The sequence below is a fragment of the Micromys minutus genome (genome assembly GCF_963924665.1).
Source record: "Micromys minutus genome assembly, chromosome: 12".
NCBI classification, from domain to species: Eukaryota; Metazoa; Chordata; class Mammalia; order Rodentia; family Muridae; genus Micromys; species Micromys minutus.
Window position 1 is genome coordinate 46,405,443 of NC_137981.1, and position 25,946 is coordinate 46,431,388.

General features: G+C 43.2%; 1 protein-coding gene across 1 annotated transcript in view; it reads left to right on the forward strand.

Moving 5' to 3' along the window:
- LRCH1 (leucine rich repeats and calponin homology domain containing 1) overlaps positions 1–25,946 on the forward strand; it is a 170,488-nt gene that overhangs the window by 116,115 nt on the left and 28,427 nt on the right. Inside the window, exons 7-15 of the mRNA XM_080925909.1 lie at positions 658–721; positions 3,784–3,889; positions 6,097–6,212; positions 10,125–10,192; positions 12,083–12,169; positions 13,176–13,265; positions 13,370–13,406; positions 19,751–19,804; positions 20,318–20,390. Of these exons, the coding sequence (XP_080782035.1) occupies positions 658–721; positions 3,784–3,889; positions 6,097–6,212; positions 10,125–10,192; positions 12,083–12,169; positions 13,176–13,265; positions 13,370–13,406; positions 19,751–19,804; positions 20,318–20,390 (695 nt within the window). The remainder of the gene's footprint in view (positions 1–657; positions 722–3,783; positions 3,890–6,096; positions 6,213–10,124; positions 10,193–12,082; positions 12,170–13,175; positions 13,266–13,369; positions 13,407–19,750; positions 19,805–20,317; positions 20,391–25,946) is intronic.

Below are 25,946 nucleotides of genomic sequence, written 5' to 3' on the forward strand. Positions count from 1 at the left end.
CCCATTTCCAGTTTCATGTGTAGATATTAGAATCCTTTCAAGCATCGTTGGGCCATTTGTGGTGTAAGACAGGCTTCCTGCATCCAGAGAACAGAGTAGCCACAGTGATCCGCTTCAAGAAATGCATTTTTCTTGAGAATTATACAGAGCAGAGATCTTTCCCTTTGTGGTTTGCTGAACAGGCTGACTTGGAATTTCAGACTACCCTAATGCTTTAAATATATATTGATTATTTTATATTTGTATTACAAGGTATAAATACCAGAAAGTTTTCAAAGTGGTTGAAAATAATGTTTTAATACCTATGACATAAAGTAATTATATATATTACTGCTTTTATATACGTACCAATGAGATAAAATTAGTAACTGTTTTAAAAGAAATAAGTTGTCCCTCAGAGGAGGGAAACCCTGGGTACAGAGAATTTATGATGTCCTTGGCAGGTGTAAGTTTTTATATTAGGTGCGTGATCTTAATAGTTCGTAGAACTAGGCAGACTTGCTGCTATATATCAATAACTTAAATTAATGGTATGTTTTATATAATGAAGTCATAATCACATTATTAACTGTTGTGCCTCACTGTCAACTTTGTGATTTTTTTTTTCTTTTTCAATTCTTTTCTAATCCACCTGAATCTTGATGACGTCTGCCGCAGTAAGAAGGACTCGGATTCAGGAGTCGGAAGTGATAATGGAGAGAAGCGGTTATCTGCCACAGAGGTAAATCTGGAAGCGACAGCATTTCCCCACACTCTGCGTCCATCTGTGTCCACCAAAGTCTTTCTCTAGGAGTAGCCACTGGCACATCTGAATAATCTGAATTGGCAGTTCAGTCATGTGCGAAAGCAGCTCGGAACCCCTACGGGCTGCGTGAATGTTAGCCGCTGTCACTCGGAGTTCTTCAGAGCCCTGCCTTTCTCCTCCCCCACTCCCACTGTATCTAGAGTAGTCTTCAGTGCTAAATGAATATTATAAAAGGCCCATTTATTAGTATGAAGCACTTTGGTGAATGTACCTCTTTTTAACGGTGTCCCTAAGTGTTAAGGAATCCAGTGTGCATCACATGAGAGTAGCTTATTCACTGAAATGTTTGTGACTAGCCTTTGTATTTTTAAAACATTGAAGCTAATCTGTGTTTTCAGAGGGTGTGGCTGTGTCACAACACATGGGTATTGATCCGAAGACAGCGTTCAGGGGTTGGTTCTTTCCTTCCACCATGTGGGTTCCAGGGATTGAACTCCTGGCATTTATCATCAGGCTTGGCACCAAGCACGTTCTCCTGCTGAGCCATCTTGCTGGTCCTTACCTATAGTTTTAAAAACAGTATTTGTATTTCTGATTTCTGGTTCTTCGGCTGCCTTGTGCTCAGAAAATTAAATTTAAGTGTAAACTCAGTTACATCAGTCTGGCATGATAGACCTTTGGCCAGCGATGGGGAAGCACAGCAACCCCATCTTTCTTCTTTTTGCCTCACATAGTCTGTTAGATCCCATAGGAGATCCTCGAGGTTGCAATGACTAGGCCAATTACTTCATTAAAAAGTACATCACATTTTTATCAGGTGGGACTTCAGGGGAGAAAAAGAGCTTTAGTAAGCAGAAAGGGTCTTTTTTCCACAAAATGTGCTCTAAAGTTGTGTATTTAAAAACAAAACAACCCGAAGTCTGTGGCTGGGGAGATGCGCTAGTCGTGTGAAATGCCCACCATACAAGCATAAGGACCCCAGTTCAGCCCAGGCCCAGAAGTGTGAGCCTGTGATCACACAGTGAGGAAGAGAGGGACAAGGGGTTCCCTGGAGCTGTAGACCATTCGGCTCAGTTAAACCAGTGGGGTCCAGGTTCGGTGAGGGAACCTGTGTCCAGAAGAATGTGGAGAGCCATTGAGGGAGATGACCAGCGTTGACCTCCGGCTTCCACATGTTACACACACAGGAACATGTGTACACTCTGACTCACACACACACACACACACACACACACAACAAGTTAAAGTTCCTCAGCATTTTTTGTTGTTAACGATTTTTTTAAAAAGAAGATTCAGTAGGAAGCAAAAGGCATCCAGTCTCTGTGTGAGGCAGAGACCCACATGAAATCACTGACAGTTGTCTGTGGTTCGCCGCTGGGGTTGGAATGCTGAACGCATTGCTTTCTTATGTTACATTCTGTTTAGTCCCCCCCCACCCCCAGACTTCATGAAAACTCATAAGTCCCCTCAAATGGACGATTGCCACAGAGACTACCCACCCTGGGCTTATTTTCCATTAAATTAAAACAAGCTCTCCTTTATCTCTCTTGGAAGAGTGATTAAGTTCATTAATAAAACATCACGGAAGGAACTTCATTACCCTTCCCTTACTTATAAGTAGGATGCTAATAGCATTCTGAAGAGAGCCCAAGGATTTATCCTCCCCCTTTAATTAAATGCATATCTTTGGACTTTCTATAGCTGTGAGCTTAGGAGGTGAGTGGAGGGGAAAGGGGAGTGTAGAAAAGCTGTAAGTCCGCAGAATAAAACACGTCTTTCCTTTGTCTTTCTTACCTCACGTGCTAGCCTCATCGTCTGAGTACATCTCTGTGACACTTACTGGTTTAAAGTAGTGAGGTTTTGAATTATACCCCATGGCGTGTTACTTGTGAATTTTTTTGGTTGTGATTACTCCCCGTTCACACCTCACTGTTGGCATCAGTAGTCACACCTGTCCCCTTTCTCTGATAAATGACATCATCTGATTGATTTAACCTTGGTCGTGAAATACTAAACACGTAGTTTTCTCAAGATAGTGAAGGAAGAACTTGTGGGGAATCTGTGACTATTTGGTGAAAGAAATTCATGCCTGCTTCCGGGTGTTTTTAAACGCTCTGCGCACGTGTCCAAGAGTGAAAATTGATGAACACCTTCAGGAGCCAGCCACACACCTGAGAGCACTCTGGAGGTCCTGCTTCCTGTGGCTTAGGATGCTTGTCACTTGTATCTGATAACAACACTGAAGTGGAGATAGGGGAAAAAATGAGCATCTGTATCTTCTTAACTTGTGACAGAATTGTAGATTTCTGAATATACTTTGTTGGCTAGTGTGGCGAAGGAGACATCAGAGAGAATTAACTCCCGTTACTTCATAGAACCTTTGCTTTATAAGTCACACAGAACACCCTTTCCTTATACCTAATACCTAATAATGCTGTCACCTGCCTAGTGCTGCTTCCTCAATGCAAATCAAGACTGGGCACTTAGCCTTAATGTCTTAAACTAAATACACACTCGGTTGACTGCCTCCTTTGTGTGACCAGCTACATGATACCTCCTTGTAGATTTAGTAAATCAACTCTTTGTCAGACCTCAGTGCACCTCTCTCCTAGTAAGATTACAATTTAGGGCTATGGTTTATCTACACATGTTTCCTTGTTGGGTTAGGTATTGTGTGGTCTTTTAGTGGCTGGAAACTCAGAAAGGGGGAAGCCAGAGGGGACTTCAGCCTGTGCATCTGTGTGGAGGTATGTATATAATGCCAGCACTGTAAATCTGTCCTCACAGCCAGCTCCCAGTCACAAAGCAGAGCCTCAGAGCTGCCCTGAAAGTCTCAGGTGCATCCCCAGCATCCCTCGTGAACATCTAAGCCGCTCTCCTGTTCTGACACCAGCATCGGTTGCTGGTTCTGAATTCGTATAGGGAGGGTTTATCTCTGCTGTCTTTTACGAAATATGCTGTTTGTAAGGTCAGGGTGCCACTTTATGTGCGTCACAACCCCCTCCCTTGAATGACTTGATGCCCTTGTATCTTTTTAGCCCTCTGATGAGGACACAGTTAGCCTCAACGTGCCCATGTCGAACATTGTGGAGGAAGATCAGACCACCAAGGAGGATGCATGCCATCGTCTCACCGCAGCTAAAGGTCTGAGAGCGACGTGAGCAGAGAGTGCTTGCCTTGCAGGTCTAGCTAGCCACGGGGCTAATGGCACCACCCACAGATGCGCAGATGATCAGTTACTTTTTATGTCACACATCCCGAGAGGCAGCTGTCATGCCCACAGGGAGTGATTTCATTTCTGGTCTAGATAGCTCTTCTGGTAGTTTGGGTTGGGAAACCAAGGCTACCATTAGCCGTAGAGCCCTCATCCTGAAGAACACAGGCGATTCTTCAAATGCATCTGTGAAAGGAAAACGTTGCTATGATGGATAAGACTTAGGACAGCTCTAGCAGCTGTCCTAAAATCTGCAGGTCTCAGTGAGAAGTTGGTAGAGGGCAGACAACTGGAATAGTGATGCTCCATTAATTACCGTTGGCATTAGCATGGACTCCCTGAGCCTCACATCCATGTGGGTTAAGCTGGAGGGGTGGAGCAGGGAGGTTGGGGGATGGGGAGTTGTGGGCGGGCTTAGAAGTGCCCATCATTCATAAGATGGACTTCATTCCATGGTCATATCTAACACACTTGAGGGTGAGGAATGCACTTGAGGCAGGGACTTGGGAATCTGCTGTGACTGTAACCAAGTCAGCAGGCCTCTCCCATCCATCCCCTGTAAGATGGTTAGGTCAGCTGGCTTCTTTGTAACGTTCATTCTTTAACTCTTTGATGACCATGGAGTGGTGGCTAAACATAGCTTGGGTACCTCCTGAATCTTTGATGATCTGTGATACGGAGTGGAGAATGTTGTATGTTGAACCGTATGAATGATAGATCAGATCCCAATGTGACTATGTCGCTTTGAAAAGTTCTTTTCTGAGATTTATTCGTTTTATTTTATGTGTGTACACGTTTTGCCTGCATGTATGCAAGCACACTCGCTATGACTGGGCCTGGTGCCTGCAGAGGTCAGAAGAGGGCACCGGGTCCCCTGGGTCTGGAGTTACACATGGTTGTGAGCCACCATGTGAGTGCTGGGAATGGAACATGGCTCTTCTGGAAGCGCAGCAACTGCTCTTGACTGCTAAGCTGTGTCTCCAGGTCAACATGTTCTACATGATTAGAGAGCTATTTTGAAGCTACTCAGACACTTCTATGCTTTCTTTTACCTCTTAAATTTAGAACTCTTGTATTATTATTGTTGTTGTTAAAAAACAAGGTCTTCCTAGGTAGGTCATACTGGCTTAGAACTGCCTATCTTCCTGCCTCAACCTCCCAAGTACTAGGATTATAGGAGAGTATTACCATACCCAACTCCTTGATTTAGATTTTTAAATTTCAGTACTCGAAGGAAGCATTAAGCATAGAAAACTATGATGGGAACCAAGCCCCCAAATATAACTGAATTCTTGACACAAATGTAGTGGCTGCTGAATTAATTAATAGTAAACCTTATAAAATATGGTATATTGGAGGGCCAGATTTAAGACAAATTTTTCTGTTTTAAAATTTTAAATATTATCTATTCTTGTCTCATGTATTTGGTCCCAGAGATGAGTAACAAATCCGTACCCCCGACATCCTGCAGATTCATGATTCAAAGGACACTTTGCTCCCCCCCATTTATTCCTCAGTCAGAAGGTTCCTCTGTGCTGTCCCTTTCTGCACTCTGCCTTCCCAGCATGCTCTGGCTTCTGCAGGGCCCTTCTTGGGTAATTTGTATTGTCGGTAGGATTTGGGGCTCTTGGCTCCTCTTGTCTCACATTTTTCTTAAGGATATTGGCTGCTTAAGGACAGAAGTAATTTGATCCCCAAAATGCATGTGCCAGTACATATCTAAATAGCAAAACGATTTCCAGCTAGCAGTAGTCAGTGCATTCTGTTGAACTTAGAATTTGTAATAATTGGCCGCATATTTCTAAAAACATAAACATGGTTTCATAATTTTCCTCGATTTTTTTTCTTTTTAAAGCATGGGAGGATATTTTATTTCTTTCATGGGGAGCTGAAACGGTGAAGAAGCCTCTACCTTTAACACTCAGTTTGGGGGTCTTCTGTTTATTTTCTGTCCCTTCTTCTTCTCCCGTGTCTAATTTCCCCTTTACATTCTGCAGGGACAGTAAACTGTGGGTTGCTCACCGGCCTCTGCAGCAGGCGAGGGAGTAGCTGGTTGTGTGTTTGAGGACCTGTGTGTGCCTCATGCTTCTGACCCTGAAGTCACGCTTTCTTGTTTTCTTTGCTGTCTTCCTGACAGGAGCGTTTCAGCCGACACCTTCCCTTTTGGGTGACAGTGGCAGCTCAGGACAAGAAAGAGAGCAGTTTGCTGGCCGTGCAGATGGTCTACACTCCGGGCTTATGAACTATATTAAGGCAAGATTTTGCAACTCAACTCATTTTGCTCTGCTTGGTACCTTAGGATTCAGATCCAGAGACTTCAGCTGAACATGTCAGTCCAGCCTACTGTTAGTTCTTAAAGCCTTCAGCAAGTCCTCTCAAAGCTTAAGGCCTTTCCCCCCCTGACATGAAGAATTGGCCCCAACTATGCTTGTCTCTAGGCTGTCTGTTTATAAATAATTTTTGTTTTCTGATTAGGAATTGTTTAGCTTATTCTCAAATCACTGAGCCTTACAGTTGACAGGGTTCCCAGAATAACCATGACCACTCGCAGAAGTTCCAAATTTCTCTCATTTTTCTCATGTTTTATGTTGGCCTGTTTTCCGTGAATGCTTAGGTGGCGCGAATGCTTCACTTGAGAGCCCAGGCTATGCATTTTTTTATCCAACATCCATAAAACTAGAAATGTCCTAGATTTCTGGGCTTTTCTGAATTTGGAATGTTGATATAGACATTGCTGAACTAGGATGTGAAATCCAAAATGCTGCAAAACTAGAAGCTCAAAAGTTTATATGGCTCGAAAAGTTTCATTTTGATGGGCCGGCAAGATGGCTCCCGGAGGGTGCCAGAAGGTGGGTCCCAGGGATGGAACTTGGATCACCAGGCTTGGCAGCAGGCGCCTTGGACTACTGAGCCATGGTGGCAGCCTCTCGTTCATGTTTTGTGATGATTAGTGTGATGCCTTCGCCCGTGCTAGTAGCACTTCCTCAAGCTGAGCTTCATTTGAGGGCTTGAGGCCCTAGTATGCTGTAGCCCTCCAGACCGAAATAGTGAACTGGTATTTCAATACCATTTAACTTACTGGTATTGAACAATAGAGAATGCCCTGCACTGGACCCAGTGGTTTCATGTGAGCGAAGTCCGAGGACACTCAAATGTTTTCGCTGAGCCTCCCACTCCAAAGCTCTCTAGAGATGCTGCCCTGAGTGTAAATCCTTGGAAAGCTGTGTCCACTGTGGGCCTTCCACGTGTTTCCATGGACTTTCTCCTCAGATAAGGAAAATGTCCTGGCTGGGCCCACACTGACAGCCACCCTGGAGCGAGGACATTTCCCTATTAGAGAAAGAACATCGGACTGTGGGGTATAGGGCCTATCTCCATTGGTTCTGGTGTCTCTCTAGGATGAGGCTTTTCCTGAGGAGGGTGTTTCAAAAACCACTCAGACCTTTACTGTCAGTGTACACCAAGTCAACATATACACAAACTGTGTGTCATCCTTCAAGTGACAGTGAAGTTCATGAAATCAGACTTTCCGGTCATACTTCCAAAGCAACGTGCCCCAGTTCTTCTAGGCTTCCACCAGCAGAGGCAAGGGGGTTGTCTTCTAATTTTTAGCTTCAGAGTGAAAAGTCAACAAAACATGTAACTGTTCTTCAGAACACAGAACAGGCAGGGTGACATTATCCTTTAGCCTGCTAAGCTTTTCTTTTCTTTTCTTTTGCAAATTAGGCAGTATTTGAGAACTGGCCTGCTCACACACATTCATCTGCAGTGTACAAAGCAGTGCGTGGGGGTACTTATGAGCAACACATACACACACACTTTCTCTCACACACAACTCACATACACACAGTCACATGCATAAGCACACACATACATACGTACACATATATACACTCACACACATATACTACTCACATGCACACACATACACACATGCATAAACACACACACACAACTTACATACTCACATACAAACACTCGAACATAACACACACACTCTCTCTCATATACAATGCATATGCAGTTACATGCATAAGCACACACATACATACATACACATATACACACACTCACACACACAACTTACACACACACATACATATTCACTTATAAACACACTCAGATAACATACACACACACACTCACACACACACAGAGTGATTAATAAACATAAGCAGAACTGGGTGAGGTAGGAGGGGGAACATTCTGGCTCCAATTCTCACAGGAGAAAGCATTGCTGTTGGTCCACTTAGTGTACTTTTCTTATTTTTGTACCTTCAAAAAATCATTTCATGGTTCTAAGTGGGCCGGAAATATAATGCTGAGATGCTGATTAATCTTCCTAGACAACTTCCTAAGATGACTCCAAAGTATCCCATAAAGAAATGACATGTTAGTAGGTTTGTTTTACAGGTGTGCAGTACAGTGTTAGTGAATTCAGTGTTAATGAACCAGTAACACTCATCCACACATAAGGTTACACTGCTGGTTACACTGTCACCATCTGCGGCCCTCAAGTGCACAGTGCTAAAGTAATGTTAGGACAGGCTTCTCAGACCTTTCTTTAACATGAAAGCATGGCTGACTGACATTGTCAGGTGTCTCTGAAAGGAAATACTCATAAAATGAGGCTTTGTATTGACTGACAAAGATGTGACTGAAGGTTCTTGGGAATCCAACTTTGTATTTTCTCTGAGTAGACGGGCTTGATATTGGATAATGTAACATGCAAAGTGGCTTCATACATCACAACCATTATGAGTGATTTTTAAAAAAGGGCCACAGTAATAAAAGCACTAGATGCCAAGTCAGTAAATGAGGCAGGATTATACAAATCAAAGAACTTTTAATGGCCAGTGCGCTAGGGAGCCTGGTGCACTCATAGGCCACAAAACGGAAGTCAAGCCTCACACACGGTTGCTCCCAAAGTATCTGCCCTCAGGATCCACCGTCCACCTCAGCCATCCTCAGGGTGCTTGGCATACACTGTGCTTTACTAATCACTCTGAGATTCCCTTTGGAACTTGAACTGGATCTTGTCTCTTCCAGAGATGTTCTTTTCTATTTTCCGTCTTGATAAAATGAAGACAAGATCATTTTTCCATGTTCCAATGACTGGCCTGTCCCACAAAGCTGACAGACAGGGGTCAAATGTGGGAGAACCTTACAGGAATGACCCTGAGAATAGTGTAAGCACATTTGTGCACTGAGAAAACAAGCTGGTGGCAGATCATAGAATGTGTGCAAGCATGTTATGTGCACACATGTATGTACAGGGGTCATGCTGGCTGAGGAGCTGAAGTGGGCACCTGCCACCATTGCAGGGGGACATGATGAACTCGGTCAAAGCGATGTTGATGGAGATACAGGATGCAGAAAAACACTGAAGCTGAAAAGCTAGACTGTGTGTCATGTTTTACCTCCTGAGTACTTCTGTAATAGTGTTAGGCCGTCACGTTTGCACAGACTAAGTCAGGTTCATTATGAAGTTGTAATCCTAAGCCAGCTTGGTATTTTATTATTATTATTATTTTAATGTTTTGATTGTGGCAAAATACTTAAAAGTTAGAAAAATCTCTTATCTGTGAAAACTTTGAGGCAAGGTCTTGGTAGCTAGCACAGGCTGTCCTTGAACTCATGATCTACCTGCCTTCCTTGACCTTCCAAAGTACAAATGCACACTACCCACACACCACCACAATGGATTATTTTAGCCACATTTCATTTGCACACTGCAGTTTGTGTTAACTATATATTGTCACACTATTCTGTTGCTACTAAAACCTTTTTCATCCTTCTGAACTGAGACTATGTGCTGGCTAAACCTTCCCCCTGTGCCTACACCTCTCTGACCATCTGGTCTGCTTTCCTTCTCAAGAAGTTTGGTCACTATAAGTACCTCACATGTTAGAATCATGCAGTGTGTGCATGCATGCCTAAGTGCTTGCGTGTGTGTGTGTGTGTGTGTGTGTGTGTGTGTGTGTGTGGTGTTATTTCGTACTCATGATTTTCTGTATGTAGGGTAATAATGTCCTCCTTGTAAAGAGTATCCCATTGTATATGCTTGTCATATGCTGATATCACTGTTGTGAGTTATACTGCCATGGAGATGGGCTGGGGCCAGTTTTAACTCGTCATTGAAAAGCCCATGTGCTCTATTTGTAGGACCAGGCAGAAGACTGCGAAGAGCTATTGCGGATAGAAGAGGATGCTCACTGGCAGATGGAGGGACTGTAAGTACCAGAGCTGGGTCATGGGCCACCATTCCTTATCAGATACCCTGGCAGTCACATCCCAATAGCTTTTGATCCACTTTTCTTTGGGCAAGCCTAGAATCTTCCTCAGTCATACAGATAAGAGGTTGCCAGTTTTCCTGTGACTCTTGTTACAGTATTGGGCCATACAGACTTTCTTCATTTGTGTTCCCCACAGACTAGGGTAACGTATCCAGTAGAAAGAAGTTTATTTGGATTACAGTTACTGGTTTAGAAGTCCAAGATCAAGAGGCTGTGTCTAGGGTGAACTTCTTGGTCCATCACAACACAGCAGAGGCTGTCCCATGGGAAGAGAGAATATGAGAGTTGGGGACAGATCTCAGCTGTCTCCTGTAATGATGACATACCCATTGTTGCCTTGGGGGTCCTAGATTCCCTGCTCAAGGTCCTATGCCTAACACTGTTCTTTTTGGCACTAAGTTTTCTTCATATAAAGTTTGGGGTATCTATTCAAACCACAGCACATCAGAAAACTCTACTTCCTTTGGCCTTGAGTTTTACTTGAGATTGTCATTAAAAACGGAACACCTACCTTCCTTCCGTTTTCCTTGAAGAAGCCAACAGCCGTACCTAATGTCTGTTGTCCCTCCAACCCTGGTCTTCTAGTTCACATCTCTGAAAAGCACTTCTCCAATGTCCTGCTTGCCAGTCTGATAGCTGTCATAACTAGCACACACTAAATTCTGTATACCTGGTACTGTTTGTTACCTAGGCAGCAGTCCAGCTCATCTTTGTAACAGTCCTATAGGCTCTGTTGTCTGCCATATTGCGACCGATGAATTGGGGGTCTAGATTGGTGTTGTGTTTCTCTTCAAGGCTAACATTTGATCCTGAGGAATCTTGTACTAAGTAAATATCTCCACACCCCCCCCCCCCACTGTATGTAAAGATTTAGTTGGCAAGATATCCGGGGAACAGATGAATGTCTTGACAGAAAATGAACCTCTTGCATGAAGTTGATTTGGAACCTGTCACATGCATGGGGTAGATGTTCATAGGTTTTTGCTGTCTGTGGTATGTGATTTATGTAGGTCTTGACGACCTTCCAATATACTTTGTGGGTACTTTAGTTTCCTTTAAAAGGACGGGTCAGATTGTTAAAAATGTTCTCTACTAGTAGGAATTCATTGGCCTACATCTACATTGCATGGCAAGAGTAGCCAACTGTGATCAAATTTCTCTTGCTGGGAAGCCCCTGTGTATCACTCTATCTTACCAGCTGCTTGTTGAATACACTTCTGAGAGGCCAAGGAGGCCTGACTTGGTGTAGCATCATAGACTCACAAGGGAAGAAACTGGGGCCAGATAACATCTCAACCCTGACTCTAAAGTCAAGATTATCTATGGAGCTTTCTAGAGAGCCCGTCTTTACTTGAGGTTGGACTTGCTTAGGCATGTTGGGGTTGGCTCATTTCATAAGCTCCACAGTTGATTTTTCTTGCATTAAAGAATCAGGCCTGAGAGCTACTCTCCCACAGTGAGCCCCTCACATAGTAAAGGTAAGAAAACTCAGCCATGCTGGTAGAGCCAGAATTGGAAGCCTCGGAACTGATACAGCTCCACTCTGGGGAGCCAGGATGATCTTACAGGAAGACCCAGAGGCCTTGTCTGTTGCCTGACTGGCTATGGGGAGCAAGTGGAAGCCTGGGAGCCTGGAGACAAACTCAGCTTTCCCTGCCCAGGGACTTCCCCCGCCTCTGTGGGCCCCACCCAAGGGATACTCACTTTTCTTCCTTATAGTACTGAGTTTCTCAAAATCCATTTTAGAAGGTTGATGGGGTTTTTCGAGGATGAGCTTTAAAATGTCTTAGTAAGCATCCTGCGCTCACACTTGGTTCCATGTTACAGACTACATTCATCCAAGGACCAGGATTTGGATATAGCGATGATTGAGCGGCTCAGAGAGGCAGAGGACTTGCTTCAGGACTCCAACGGGTATGCACGTCTGTTCCTGACCTGGGTCTTGTGTATAAATGAAGGCTACTGACTTACGGGGCATGTTATATCACCATCTAGAACATTTATACCAGATTTGGTCTGGATGTAACTGCTAACAAAGTGCCTGTAGTTGCCTAGTCCCTAAGATCCAAAGTAAGAGAATCAAATTCCCATAGCACATGAGACCAGTGTCTTGGTCCCAACATCTCCTGACATTCATGTGGCATTTTTTTTGTTTTCATTTATAGAAAACAAATATGGTAGAAGTACAAAGTTTCTACTGATTTATAAACATAGGGGGAAAACCCTACTAAAAATAGATATTTAAAACTTCTATTTATTTCTGATAGTGCCAGATGTATGATAATCAGTATGTTTCTAAAGACTTGGTTCCTTTTTACATTTGAATTGGACCCTGTCAGGAATATACACTGTACAAGAACTTCCAACAGACTTTCAAGTGACACTTAACTGTCATGTCAGCTTGTCAAAATCATTTTATGTTGGGCACATTTAAAAAATATATTGGCTTCTTCTATATTTGTTCTTTATTTTAAAATAACTACAATGAATTTGACAAGTTTGATTTTTCTCGTAATATTCTGTGGGCCAGTGAACTGTTAATTTTTAATTATAGCAGTCTAAGTCAGAAAGACTTTGCAGCAAGCCTAAATGTCAGCAGTGTTGGAGTGTTACTTCAGCAGCTTGGCTTGCTTCTGTAAATATGCGATGCTCTAGATAAATTTAGTTATTTGTGACCCTAGACAATCACGACTTCATTGGACAGTATCATGGTCTTCAGTACATAAGTCGGAGTTCAATAAAAACAAAGCAAAAACCAACCAAACAACGAAAAATGTGGTACTATATTGGGAAAGTCACATGTATTTGGATTTTTTTTTTTTTTTAATCCCAAAGACAAGCTTTGCTTGTCGGTTAATGGAGCCTGTAGAGTAAGTCAGCGGTCTAATGGTTTTACTCCCGTCTGCTCTCCCTCCTCTAGTCTATGCACAGACATTGCAGAGAGAAGTATTCTGAACCTGTACCCCATGGGCTCAGCAGAAGCCCTGGAATCCCCTGATCCCTCCCTCAAGTAAGTTCACCTTTTGTAACTCATAGTATTTTCTCTTCTGAAAATGATGTGTTTGTGTTTCACAATCTACTCTGTCTCTCCTTTTTCTTTCCACTTCATCACAGTGGGCAGTTGCAGCTTGGGATGTCTCCAGAGCGTGAGGTAAGGGCAGAGCTTGGTGTTGCCTTGTGGGAGGAAGGTAATGGTATTTGTTCATGACAGGGTTTGTAACCTTCCCTGATTCTCTAATTCTGTTGACTAGTGTCTCCCAGCTTTCCTCAAAGGTGAGAGTTGGCTGTTTTGGTTAGATTCTCTAAGATTGTTTGCCAAAACAGACTCTTTTTGTCAGGCAGTGGCCACTGCAGTGCATAGGAAACCAGTTCTGGCCCAGAAATGGAGTGAGGCCCATTTGATGCAGACATTAGAGTCGAGAGAGTAGTCTGGCTAAATGAAGGACCTGCACGGTGTCATCAAACAGATTGAGAATGTTTGGGAAGATTAAAAGAATATCTAGGGAGTTGGGGAGCTAGATGGCTATGAAACATAAAGACCTGAGGTTAGATCCTTGACACTGTAGCCTGTGCCTTTAATTTCAGTGCTACAAGGGGCACACAGCAGTGTCTCTGACGAGAGCTGGTGGGCCAGATTAGTCGAACGGAAAAGCCCAGGCTACAACTAGAGAGTCTGACTCAGAAAACAAATTCTATAGTATACATAGCTTCATACAGAAACACAAAAGGATACTATAATGAGAAGGTGGTGCGAATATTCGGGCACAGGATAAGGATAAGTTAGATAGAGTTATGTGGATGAAGTTTGGGTGGCAGTAGAGAAAGCATTTTTGACACAAAACTAGGAATGATTCCAGAGACAGATTATCCCCATTGTGGAAAGATAAGCTTGGGGTTGTAGTTAGGGATCACAGCCTGTTCCGGTGACCTGTCTATTGCTATAACAAAACACCATGATCAGGGCTTATAAAATTGTTTAATTTGGGTCTCCAGAGCTTTAGAGTTTGACCATCAGGACAGGGCTCATGGCCAGCTGGCAGGCAGACATGGTGCCAGAATAGTAGTGAGAGCTCGCACACACACACACACACACACACACACACACACACACACACACACACGGATGGGTGTTGGGTATATATTGACTGGGAATGACATAGGCTTTTGAAACCTCCAAGCCTGCTTCCACTGACCTGGCTCCTCCAACAAGATCACACCTCTTAGTCTTCGCCAAATAGTTCTACCGGCTGGGGAGGGGCCAGGCGTTTAAATCCGTGAGCCTGCGAGGGGTGTTCTGATTCAAACTGTCATATTTTACTTACTGAACTCTATAGGTGTATGGTCATATCATGTAAAATGCATTCAGTCCAACTTCAAGTCTCCATAGTCTCAACATAGTTTAAAAGTTTCTCTCGAGACTTGAAGCAGTCTCTTAATTGTAACTGCTTTAGAATGAACAAAACAAATTACATAGTTCAGACATACAGTGTTACAGAATATGCATTGCTGTTCTGAAAAGGGAAAATGGGCTTGTAGTAAAGAAAGTGGACCAGAGCAGGGAAAACCTTCTGATAAGGCCACACCTCCTAATCCCTCCCAAACAGTTCCACTAATTTGGGATGAAGTATTTGAGTTTTTGAACCTATGGAGCATTGAGATATTGAGATTCCCTACAAATCAGCTTATGTACCAGATCTGACTGTACATGTACTATGAAGTAATAAGGCAGGTTTTTAATCACCGTGTCTGTGTAAAAGCAATGAGGAAAATAAGAAACATAAAGGGGAAAGCCAGGTTTGCAGAGACTGTGATTGCATTGTTATGGGCAGGGACAAGGCTGCCCTGACTGAATTGCTAACTCTATTCAACTTAATTAACCTCTCTAAACTTCACTTGTATTTTTGGTAAATTTCAGTCTAATAATAGTTATTGTCCAGCTCAAATGAGATGATCCAGGAGAAATCTCACAGCAGTGGGCATGTCAATGCCTGCTGTTATTTTTCTATACTCTTACTGTCACCTGTGTGATCTTCAGACAGAATCCGTGTCACCTCTGCTCTGGGTGGACATGTCAGCAAACAAACCAAGGTTGCACATCAGGAGACTTATTTGCAGGCTGCCCTGTAATGGTTTCCTTATGCTTTCTGTTTGAGAATAGTTGTGTCAGTATAGACTAGCCTTTTTAGTGCATATGAGTGATTTTCTCATATGTATGTTCTAAATACACGCATACACATGTAAGAGATCAGAAGAGGGTGTCGCATCCTCTGGAACTTGAGTTATAGATAGCTGTTGCCATGTGGGTAGTGGGAGTTAAACCCAGGTCCCCTAAAAGAGCAAGTGCTCTTAACTACTCCACATTTCTCCTATAGGCTCACTTTTAAAAAAATAAAATAAAAGCTGCATATTTAGAAATACTTTTAACTTTAAAAGAATATAAAAATAAATTACAGGGTCCTATAAAAGTAATAAAAATATAATCTCCCACTTTGCAGTTATGAGCTAACTATGCAAATACAAGAAGTAACAAACCTTGGAAGTTACTTAGAAGTAATAGAACACTGCAAATATAAATGCTTACACTTGATCTCATGACGGGTCACAGTTCAAACACAGGTGGGCTTGAAAACAGAAAATAAAGTCCCCTTGGACTGTGTGTATAAGGCACATTTGAAATGAAAACAAACTGTTTAGATTGAGGTCCTGTTTCTAAGCTCCTCCTACGCATTTGCAGATAATTCGGACACGTGTCCTAACACTTCCAGTCCCTTGCCCTTTGGATGAGGAGATTCAGCCTGGATGGATGTTTACCCACGCCAGCTGTGTTATTCGGTTGCTCTGTCTTTGGAATAGCTGTCAGTGTAGACTTTAGTGTTGTACTGTGTACAAACAGGCGTTACATTTGGTTATGGAATCTCTCTGGTCTCGTTGTTGTCTCCGTTGCTCTGCAGCGTTTCTGAGGATGGTGATTTGATGGTGTTGAAATTGTGGAGAACACGGACCACATGTAGCCCAGGCTGCTCTAGAATCTTGTGTGGTTCAGGAGATAACCCCAAACTCACCACCGTTGCCCCTGCCAGGCCTTTTCTTTTGGAGACAGAGTCTAATGTGGCTCAGGCTAGTCTCAAACTTGCTGTGCAGCAGGTGGCAGTGGTGAGCTTTGGAGGGTAAAGATTATAGGTGTGCTCCACCACAGTTTATGGGGTGCTGGGGACTGAACCCAGGACCTTGTGTGTGCCCCATTTCCAGCACCTAGCCCTTTCCTTTTCCCGCGGAATATTCTTCCTTTGGTGTTTGTCTGACACTTCCTCTTGATTGAGTGTCTGCATTCTTATTTCAGATATTGCTTTGCTGCTGTCGTGCGTTCTCTCCAGGCCCTCGGATTTGGAGGCTTGTGTCTTTCTCTCTCCCATTGCTTGTATGAGTTAAAACACTCCATTGTTACCTGACCCCACTTTATCGCTGTATTATGGCTATCCCATTGTTTCCCCCATGGCCAGTGAGAAGCCTGTGAAGAGAAGTTCAGCTCCTTATGACTGTCCTGCCACATGACTTCAGGGAGAGGAGGCCACAAGATTTCTAGACAAAAGCTAGTTCCATTGCATCTCTAGGGCACGGTTCAAACACTGTGTCTCTGTTCAAAAGTACTTATTTCTTATGGGGGCGGGGAGGACGTCTTGCTGGGTGCCAGGTTGTGTGCTTCATGTTTTATAGGCCTTATCAACTCAGGTGCTTCTTGATTTATAATGGGTTTCTGTTCCCAATAAACTATTGCTGTTTTAAAAAAAAACATTAATGTGACAATGCATTTAATCTACCATGGTGAGCACTGTTGCTTTGCCTAGCCTACCGCTGACGGGTTCAGAGCATTTATGAGAGCAGTGAGGTAGAAATCATTTAAAGTAATGATCACTTTATAGTAGTAATCCACAGTAATTTATTCAGTGTTTTGCTGGAAGCGTTCAGTAAATGGCATAGTAGCATACACCTGGAACGGCAGGAGGCAGAATTAGGATGAGGAGTTCAGTGGTAGCTTTGGTTGTAGGACAGGTTTGGGGCTGGAGAGATGGCTCATGGTTCAGAGTACTGACCGCTCTTCCAGAGGTCCTGAGTTCAAATCCCAGCAACGTGGTGGCTCACGACCATCTGATGCCCTTATCAGATGTGTCTGAAGACAGTTTACTTATACATAATAAATAAATAAATCTTTAAAAAAAGACAAGTTTGAGGGCAGCTAGGGCTCTGTGAGACCTTTTTACACCAGAGTAAAGCAGAACTTTTCCAAGTCAAATGTTCGTGACAACAAAACTTTCTCTTGTGGGTCGCTGAGGAGGCCTTGAGAACCGCAAGGGTCCTTCTCTTAACAGCGTATATTCCAGGTGACTGTTAGGAAATGTAGGAGTTAACGTGACTGGTTCCTGGATGCAGGACAGGATGCTCAAGGTTGAGACCGGCTGACTCGTTACCACGGTAACGGGTAGGCCTACTGTTCCATCACACTATATTGCCTTTTTGTATTCGGTTCATCACACTCCAAAGTTTAGTGAGAGCTGATGGCTTGGAAACGTTCCTTAAAAGCTTGTCCTGGCAGAAGGCAAGAAGCCAACATACTTAAAAGTTCATGTGCAACGCTTCCAGGAATGTGGCAAGAGTTTGGAAAGGCTAGAAGAAGATGGTGTGTACCTAAATATAGACTGAGCTTAGTTCACGATTCAATCTGCATCTAATTTTCATTTGGCATCCCCGCATAAGCCAGATGCCCATTAACCTGTAAGTAGTAGCAGCTCACACTTCAGCTTCCTGTTCTGGCTAGGCTGAGGCAGGAGCAGCCTGTCTGGCTGGGGATGGTGGTACATACCTATAATTCTACCTTTGAGGCAGGAGGATTCCAGTTTCAAGGTGAACCTGGACTGCACAGTGAAACCCTTTGGAAAAACAGAACTTACTTGGCCCAAGCACAAGGAAGGAAGGAAACAAAGCTTCTAGGAGCCAAGGTTCATGAGCTCATCTCCGTTTGGCTCCCAGGGCTCTGTGTTAGGTTAGAATGCTGTAGCTTGTCTTCCTTTGCTTTGGTGAGTAGTCATGCTTGCATAAGGCATTCTGCCCTCTCAAGGCAGCTTTTGGGCCCATGACAGGCTTTCCAAAGGAAGGGATGGACAGCTAGCCTTAGGCAGAAACGAAGTCATGAGATGAAGGAAAAGGAAGGAAGTTGTGGCTTCTTTAGGCCCCTGGTCCTACGCCTATGGTCTCACTTGTTACTTGGTGACACATCTACACTCCCTTTCACCAGACTGTCGGTTTGCCACTGTTCATTGCCCTACTTGTGCAGGGCATGGCTGTTGTGGTTGTTGTTGTTGTGGTGGGGGGGAGGGTGGAGCGTGAGACCTATGAAGTATGAAATTGTTAAGTGAATAAAAGATGTGGGTACTGCAAACCTTTCAAGACGACAATGCTGTGGTTTTGCATCCTGAGTCTGTTTGCTGTGTTCTTCCAGAAAGGGTAAGGAACACAGCAAGGCATGAGCACAGCCTAGTTTGTGGCCTCTTGGGATATGGACCTGCAAGGGAGCAAGGGTGGCCCTGGGGGATTGAGTACAGTGGGATACAGCGGAGAGGTGGGGCAAGGCTTATAGAGGGGTCGGCCTCCTTATCATACTTTAGAAGACGGACCACAGGAAGTTATGTACCATGGGTGTCCACACAGTGAGGATGCACCTCACCTGCTTGGATGTCATAGTGCTGAAGGGAGGGGCTTCAGGGAACAGTGGGGAAACCGGTAGAAGACATTAGAGAGTAAAGCCCAGTGCCACCTGTTGGCAGTTCTAAGAAGACCTTTTAATGGGGTAGGGACATGAATGGCATTCTAAATGGGTTTTCTCTTGGGTTCCTGTAAACTAGGGGTATTTTTAAATAGCGCTCCTTCACACAATGGACAGCTGACCTTTACACTTTTATGGTGGCACGCATGAAGGTGTTTATTTCCTATCCCCAGACTTCTTATTTATTAGAGTACACGTGTAAGTCATGCTTGGTTTCTTAGCATCTCTCTTTAGCCATAAAGCAAACTGGTCACTTGAATGAGGCTTTTCAAGGTCCCATGGGTCTCCGGAGTGTGTACTTACTGAAAGCTTCTGTATATTTTGGAACTACTGGTTTGGACCATTTCTAAAAAGAGCCATAATTAAAATTGAGAAGGGAGCCAGCATCCAGTTTGATGCCCTGGCCAGGTGAGATGTGCTCATAGGTACCAGGGAAGGATTCCTGTGCTGAGAATCTTGTTAATCTGTGTTATTTTTCAGATTTTTTTTCAACAAATACAGCTGTGTAGTTGTAGAAAATAGAAGGATGGCCTTCTTAGCTACTTAACACATGGATTCATTAACATTTGCTGGTGTGTGCATCTGGGCCAGGACTGTGGTAGCAATAAAAAAAGGTGTTCCTTCCCTCTTCTTTCTCACAATCTAATGGAAAGTATGCCATTTGTCTCTCCCTTAAGGTGCAAAATGATCTAACGTTACAGAGTAACGGAAGCCAGTATTCTCCAAACGAGGTAAGATTCCTGAGGACGCCCGAAGACCACACTGAAGCATCTTTCCCAGAATTGGAAAGTCTGACTCTGGCATTAAAGAGTTAATGGAAGGGTGGGGGGTTGTCTCTCATTAACTGTCACTTACTGTCATAAAACCTGTGATGAGCCTCGTGCTCAGAGTTAGCTGTGTGTCTCCATGTTAGAGAGGCTCCATTAGGCTTCTTGGCACGCCTGCCCACTGAGGAGCAGATCAGGAGCTTCCTGTCACTGCAAAACAATTTTGTGGTGAGCAGGTAAAGACTTCCAAGCAACAACAACAATAGAATAGTAACACCATTTCCTAGGGCGCCAGAAAGCATTCTGTTGACTGCCTCTTGGAGTATTTACAAAATGGTTTCTTTTGGTAAAAGCCAAGCCGTCATCACAATGCAGCCGTAGCACGTGCCGAGTAGTTTTAAAACAATCTTGGACCATACACGTACACCGGTTCTTCATTTCCACCCCTCCCAACTGTTTTCTCTCCTCACCCCACAGATGAGAGAGAACTCCCCTTCATTGTCTCCTACCGCAAACGTCACAGCTCCATTTGGCTTGAAGCCTCGTTCAGGTACGCTAACCTCCGTTCATTCTTACACTAAGTAGCTAAAATGGCTTCTCTTTGGCCTTTCCAAATTAGTCCCCAGTAACGGTAACCTTGCCAGTGCTGGTCGGCTGGGGTCCTGGCATCAGAGTGGCTGTAGCTTGGTGAAGTCAGGTGGTTACATTAAGCTGTTTGGTCTGTGCTTCCAGGAATAGGCAGCTTGCCTTCTTTTGAATCACGGCAAAGAAAAGTGGCCAAGGGAACGTGTAAGTAGGGAAGGAGTAGTCCCTTCAAACTTTTTACCCATGGAAAATAAAACGGCTCCCCTTCACCCCAAAGGTTGCTGGTGCCCTGACGAGTTAATGGGCATCCTGAAGGCAGAGTCCTCCCCAAGACGACCCCAGTTGTTTTCCAAGCATGGTAAGGTCTCTGCATTTACTCACACGAGAGGGTGAGCATTGTAAGGCTTGTATGAGTGGTTAGGAGTCGGGAAAATTCTTAGAGGAAAGCACCTTACTTTTTGACCCACTTGATTGTAATTGGTGTTACTATATTGACACAATTAATGTTAGCAATGTGCAAAGTTACTTTCAATTTTTCAAAAAGAAAAGGGGCCCTAGATGGAAAGATACATTTCGTATTGCCACATTTCCAGTTTTGGTGCCATCTGCCTTCTGGTAGGACCTCCTTAGTTTTAACTTCTTTGTCCCTCTCGGATTTACTATAGTTACCTCTAACGCTGGTATGTGGATTTTTATGTGGGTTCTGGACACATACACACACACCTGGTAGAGAACACAGGTGATCTTGGGGTTGGGGCAAAGCATTTTGACAACAGTATGAGCTTTACACATTTCTGGCTTGAAATAAACATCGCTACAGGAAAAATGAAGATGACCCACCTATAGAGGAGATGGTTTGTTTTTGGAAGACATTGATTGACGGGCAGCACATGGCCCAGGGAGAAGGTTTCCTGGCCATTAGAATAGTGTAAGGGGGGCGGGCAGTTAAAAAATGACTCTAGTGTGATCAGAGTTTCTAGATTTTTTTCTTTTTCAGTCCTAGAAATTAAATTCACGCCCTTGCACATGTCTGGAAGCGTGCTACCACTGAGCTGTATCTCCAGCCCTGGAGAATATGTTACAGAAAGTAAAGCTGTGGATGGAAACATGTAAAACCCACATGACTGGGCCCCTCATGTGAGGAAGTAGGCACATATAGCCAATTCTGGGCTGGATCTCGATGTCCAGCTCTGTTCTGGGAGAAATGGAAGTTACTGCTGTTATCCTGTCTCATGGCTGGCCACAGACTCTCTCAAGCCTTCTGGACAGTTCTGCCACATTTGAAAATGTTTCATAACTAAAATCAGAAAGTGAGCGAGTCTCCCAAGATTAACAGCCTTTCGAATGTTGGGCCTTTCTAATTTAGTTATAAAATCGATTCGCTGACTTTTAATGCATTTATAGAGCCCAGCCTAAGCTTACCAAGTCAGAGACTGCCTTTAACCTGCAGTGTGCACCACTCAGGTTCTGTGGACAGATGAAAAAGGGAATATTTAGTTCATACTAGAGAAAACAAATTCTATTTCCTCCCCACGTTCCCAGTGGTTAGTTCCTTAACTACTTAATGAAGTTACTTTCTGGAAATTGAGCACAAAATTAAGATTTGTTACCATTTTTTTTTTTTTTATGAACTAGCTGATTTAGAATTCATGAGTTTTTTTTTTTTTTAAATCTGTTAGCTTGTTGAATTTATGGCTATGTAGACTGTACTGAGTATTAAAAAATGTTTTACTGAGCCATATTGAAAAGTGAGTTTTAAGGCATTTCATGGGTTAAAGAAGTGAGGAGATTCCGTTCTTAATGAAACACCCTATAGAACCTTACCATTGTGGAGGGGGTGTCTTAAATCTACCGTCTCAGTTCTTAAGAAGCATTAAAACACAAAGTTCTTCTGTAGTCACTTTGTTTCTAAACAACAGGTGCATGTATACATTTTGAGCTTTGTCTGATGTGACCAGGAGTTCTGGGTGTATTGTGCAATTGTATCAGCTGATTAATTTTTTTTAAAAAAAACTGAACATTTGACTAATTAGATTTCTTTAAAAAAATTTTTATTGGCTATTTTTTTATTTACCTTTCGAATGTTATTTAGAAGGGGTGGCGAAGGGTACCTGCTGGCCTTTCTGCTTTCCGTTGCCTGAGTGAGGATGTTCTTTCCTTCTGCCGCCATGGCCCATCAGCAGGCTAGGCTGCAGGCTCGCAGAACTGTTAAATTAAGGCTACTAACTGCATGCAGAGTGTGACGGGTACTAACACTCAGTTTTTATCGTTCTTTTCCTTCCACGTGCCATCTCCCATCCCCCCACACTGTACATTTGAATCTAACCCTCACATAACGAAACCCACCCACCTCATCCTCATACAAACCTTCCGAAATGCTGCGCCCCCCTGGGGTTCCCCTGGTGCAACTGTCCTCCCGGCTCTCTCGCTCTCCTGCAGACCCAGCCCTCACTCTCCCTCCTATCTCCTTCAACAAACTTACGCAGGCACAAACATGGGACAACTCTAGCTACAGTGTTCCCTCTGAAGGAGACAGTGACAATGGTAGGTGCTCTGTTGTTTCTTCTTCAGTGTTTGTGCACGGTGACTGTACTCCACAGGCCTCTGTGTGGTCGTTGACCTGGGTGCTCCATACTCTGGAACCCTCTGAGGCAACGTCTAGACAAATGCTTGTGACCTGTTGCCTGACAGGTAATGATGTGACAGTTGATTTGCCCGAGGATGCTGGCTCTGGGGAGGGTTTTTCTCAGCACTTTCTTCTCTACCTATTTTGCTTGGGGTTTGATTGGTTTGTCTGCTCGTCTACAAAGATTGAGACTCACGAATTTTGGGTTATCTCTGCTTGTTTCTGATCCCCTGTTAAATGCTTTCAGGGTTTCTCTCCCTCCCTCCCTCCCTCCCTCCCTCCCTCCCACCCTCCCTCTCTCCCTCCTTCCATCCCTCCCTCCCTCTCTTCCTTCCTTCTTCCCTCTCCCCCCTTTCTCTCTTTCTTTTAACAGTGTGGGTGTGGTGGTACATTCCTGTAATCTCAGTTTAGGGGAATCTGAGGCAGGAGGATAGTGAGTTTGAGACCACTTGAGGCTGGTTTGGAGCATTGCCTCAAAAAAAAAAAAAAAATTGATCTTTTATAGCATATGTTTACCAGATGGGGCTTTTAAGGCAATTTAAAGGTACCATGGCTGATTCTCAAGTTTTGCAATAAAAAAAATGTTAACATTGAGAATTTTCTAAAAATAAAAAAAAATTACTTTTCCTTTTTTTTCAAAGTTTTTATACATTTTTTGACTTGTACTTTTTTTTTGGTGTGAATTCACGTACATTAAAGAATACTGAGCTAGTCTGAAGATAATATATATAAGTATAAATATTTAAAAATTAAGACTATCCAGTGAGTCTTAATAAGGATATTTTAATTTTATATCACTAAATATCTTAAGTAGTCCAAGATAAAATAAAATTATTAGATCTATGTACCACATATGTCCAAATCTCTGTCTGGTTTAATGCTGGCTCAGACTGTAAACAGTTTACATTAAAATACAAAGTGATAGAAGAAATACTAAATGAAACACAGAAATAAGGTGTGGGGCACAGCTACCATGACCATGTAAGCTGGTAACATAAGTTGTAACATAAATTGTTAACTACATATGCTCTCTGTGATGCTTGGAGGATGTATAGTTAGAATATTTACCACAATCTTTGGTTAAGATACAGCTAAAATTTCTCTTTATTGAAGAATAATGGTAGATTGAGTCTATAAGAAATGTTAGCATTTTATAGTTGTGTAAAACAGTGGGTTCTCAACCTTCAATACAGTTCATCATGTTTTGATGAGCCCCCAACCATTATTTTTATAGCTACTTTAGAACTGTAATTTTGCTTCTGTTATGAATCATAGTATAAATATCTGTGTTTTCTGCCAGTCTTAAGGGACATGTGTGGGAGGGATGTTCAACCCAAAAGGATCACAAGCCACAGGCTGAGCACAGGTCTAAAAGTTTTCACTGAAAATAGTCATGATTTTTTTTTAAAAAAAGCAATCATGACACAAACCCCCTTGTGTCATTTTGCTTTGAATCCTGGCTGCCGGCGGAGGAGGAAGGTTAGATAGAAACTTTCTTGCTAAGCCGTTCTCTGATCTAAAACCAGAAGACCAAGCTATGAAAAAGACCTGTTTCTGCTTTCTGAAAGCCCAGCTACTATGGGTATGATGTTCTTTACTGAAAATAAGGCCACTATGAAAGCTGCATATGTGAGTTATTTCCTTAGGAATAATATCTGAAGACGGAGGACTTTTTTTTTATTTTTTTTTTTAATCTGGGTAAGATCTAAAGATTTTAAGCAGCAGAATTTCTGTGCTGGCATGTGGCTATGAGACAGAGATCAGATAGGAGGTCTGCATTTCAGGTCTGAACTGTCCCACCAGGGGCTTTATCACATAGTACCACAGCAGTGATAAAAAGATGGTTTCTAGCATTCCTCTGGACCGGGCAACCATGTCAGATACTTTCGATGGTTTTCATTTTTTTTTCCCTTTATTTGCAATTTGTCCAAAGTGTCACATACCTTTTCAGTCCTTGTGTATGAAATTTTGCCTTGGGACTGCGGCGTAGGTCCCCAAGTAGGAAAGCTGAGGAACACAGCCCACTTTCTGTGTTGTTCCTAACGCTTCCATAGAAGCAGACTGTTTGTTCTGTTCCGCAGCCTTCTTGGCACGTCCAGGAAGGCTATCCCTACAACTGTGTTGTTTCTTCATTATCTCATAACCGTGGCTGCCCGGCCTTGCAAACGAGATGGCTTAGACAACTATACCATTTAATTATTAACCTAGTCAGACTCGGAGTATTCATCCCATTGCTCATGGCCTTGCTCTGTACACAAAAACCTCTCTTCACCTAAATCCCTTCCAACAGTTTGTTCCAGATTGAGCCCATTTTAAATTCACCATTGTCTTTGTAACGTGGTATTCAAAGAGTTTTTATTCATTCATTCATTCATTCATTCATTCATTTATTTTTTAAGTGTCTGACAGGCTAGAAGGGCCTTGAACATTTGGAGACCACAGTTTCTGAAATCAGTCTTCTGAGAGGGACAGCATGGTGTAGAACTTCATCTGTGGCACTGTCTGCCCTGCCACAACCTGGGGTGCCTTTATTTCCTGAGAACTTACCCTCTTCTCCTGCCCTAGCTCTTGTGCCTTTATTTGTGGCTTCACCTCCCCCTTTCCCATGTACTTGGAAGTGAAAAACCCATCCTGGCCTCTCTTGAGATGTTTCTGCCTTTTCATTGGTGGTGAATTGATGGGGACCACTGTAGGCCTACTTAAAATTGACCTTAATGTAAGAGTGAGTGAGTGGACATCCATCTCTGGCCAGTAAACAGACATCTTTGTTTCCTTGGTGACGACAATGTATCATTGAGGTCTTATTCTCCCTAGTACAAAAATCAGGACACAGGGGTGTGGCAGGCTCCTCAGGGACTCACAACTCTGGCTTCATGTTAGAATGTCTGGTCTCCT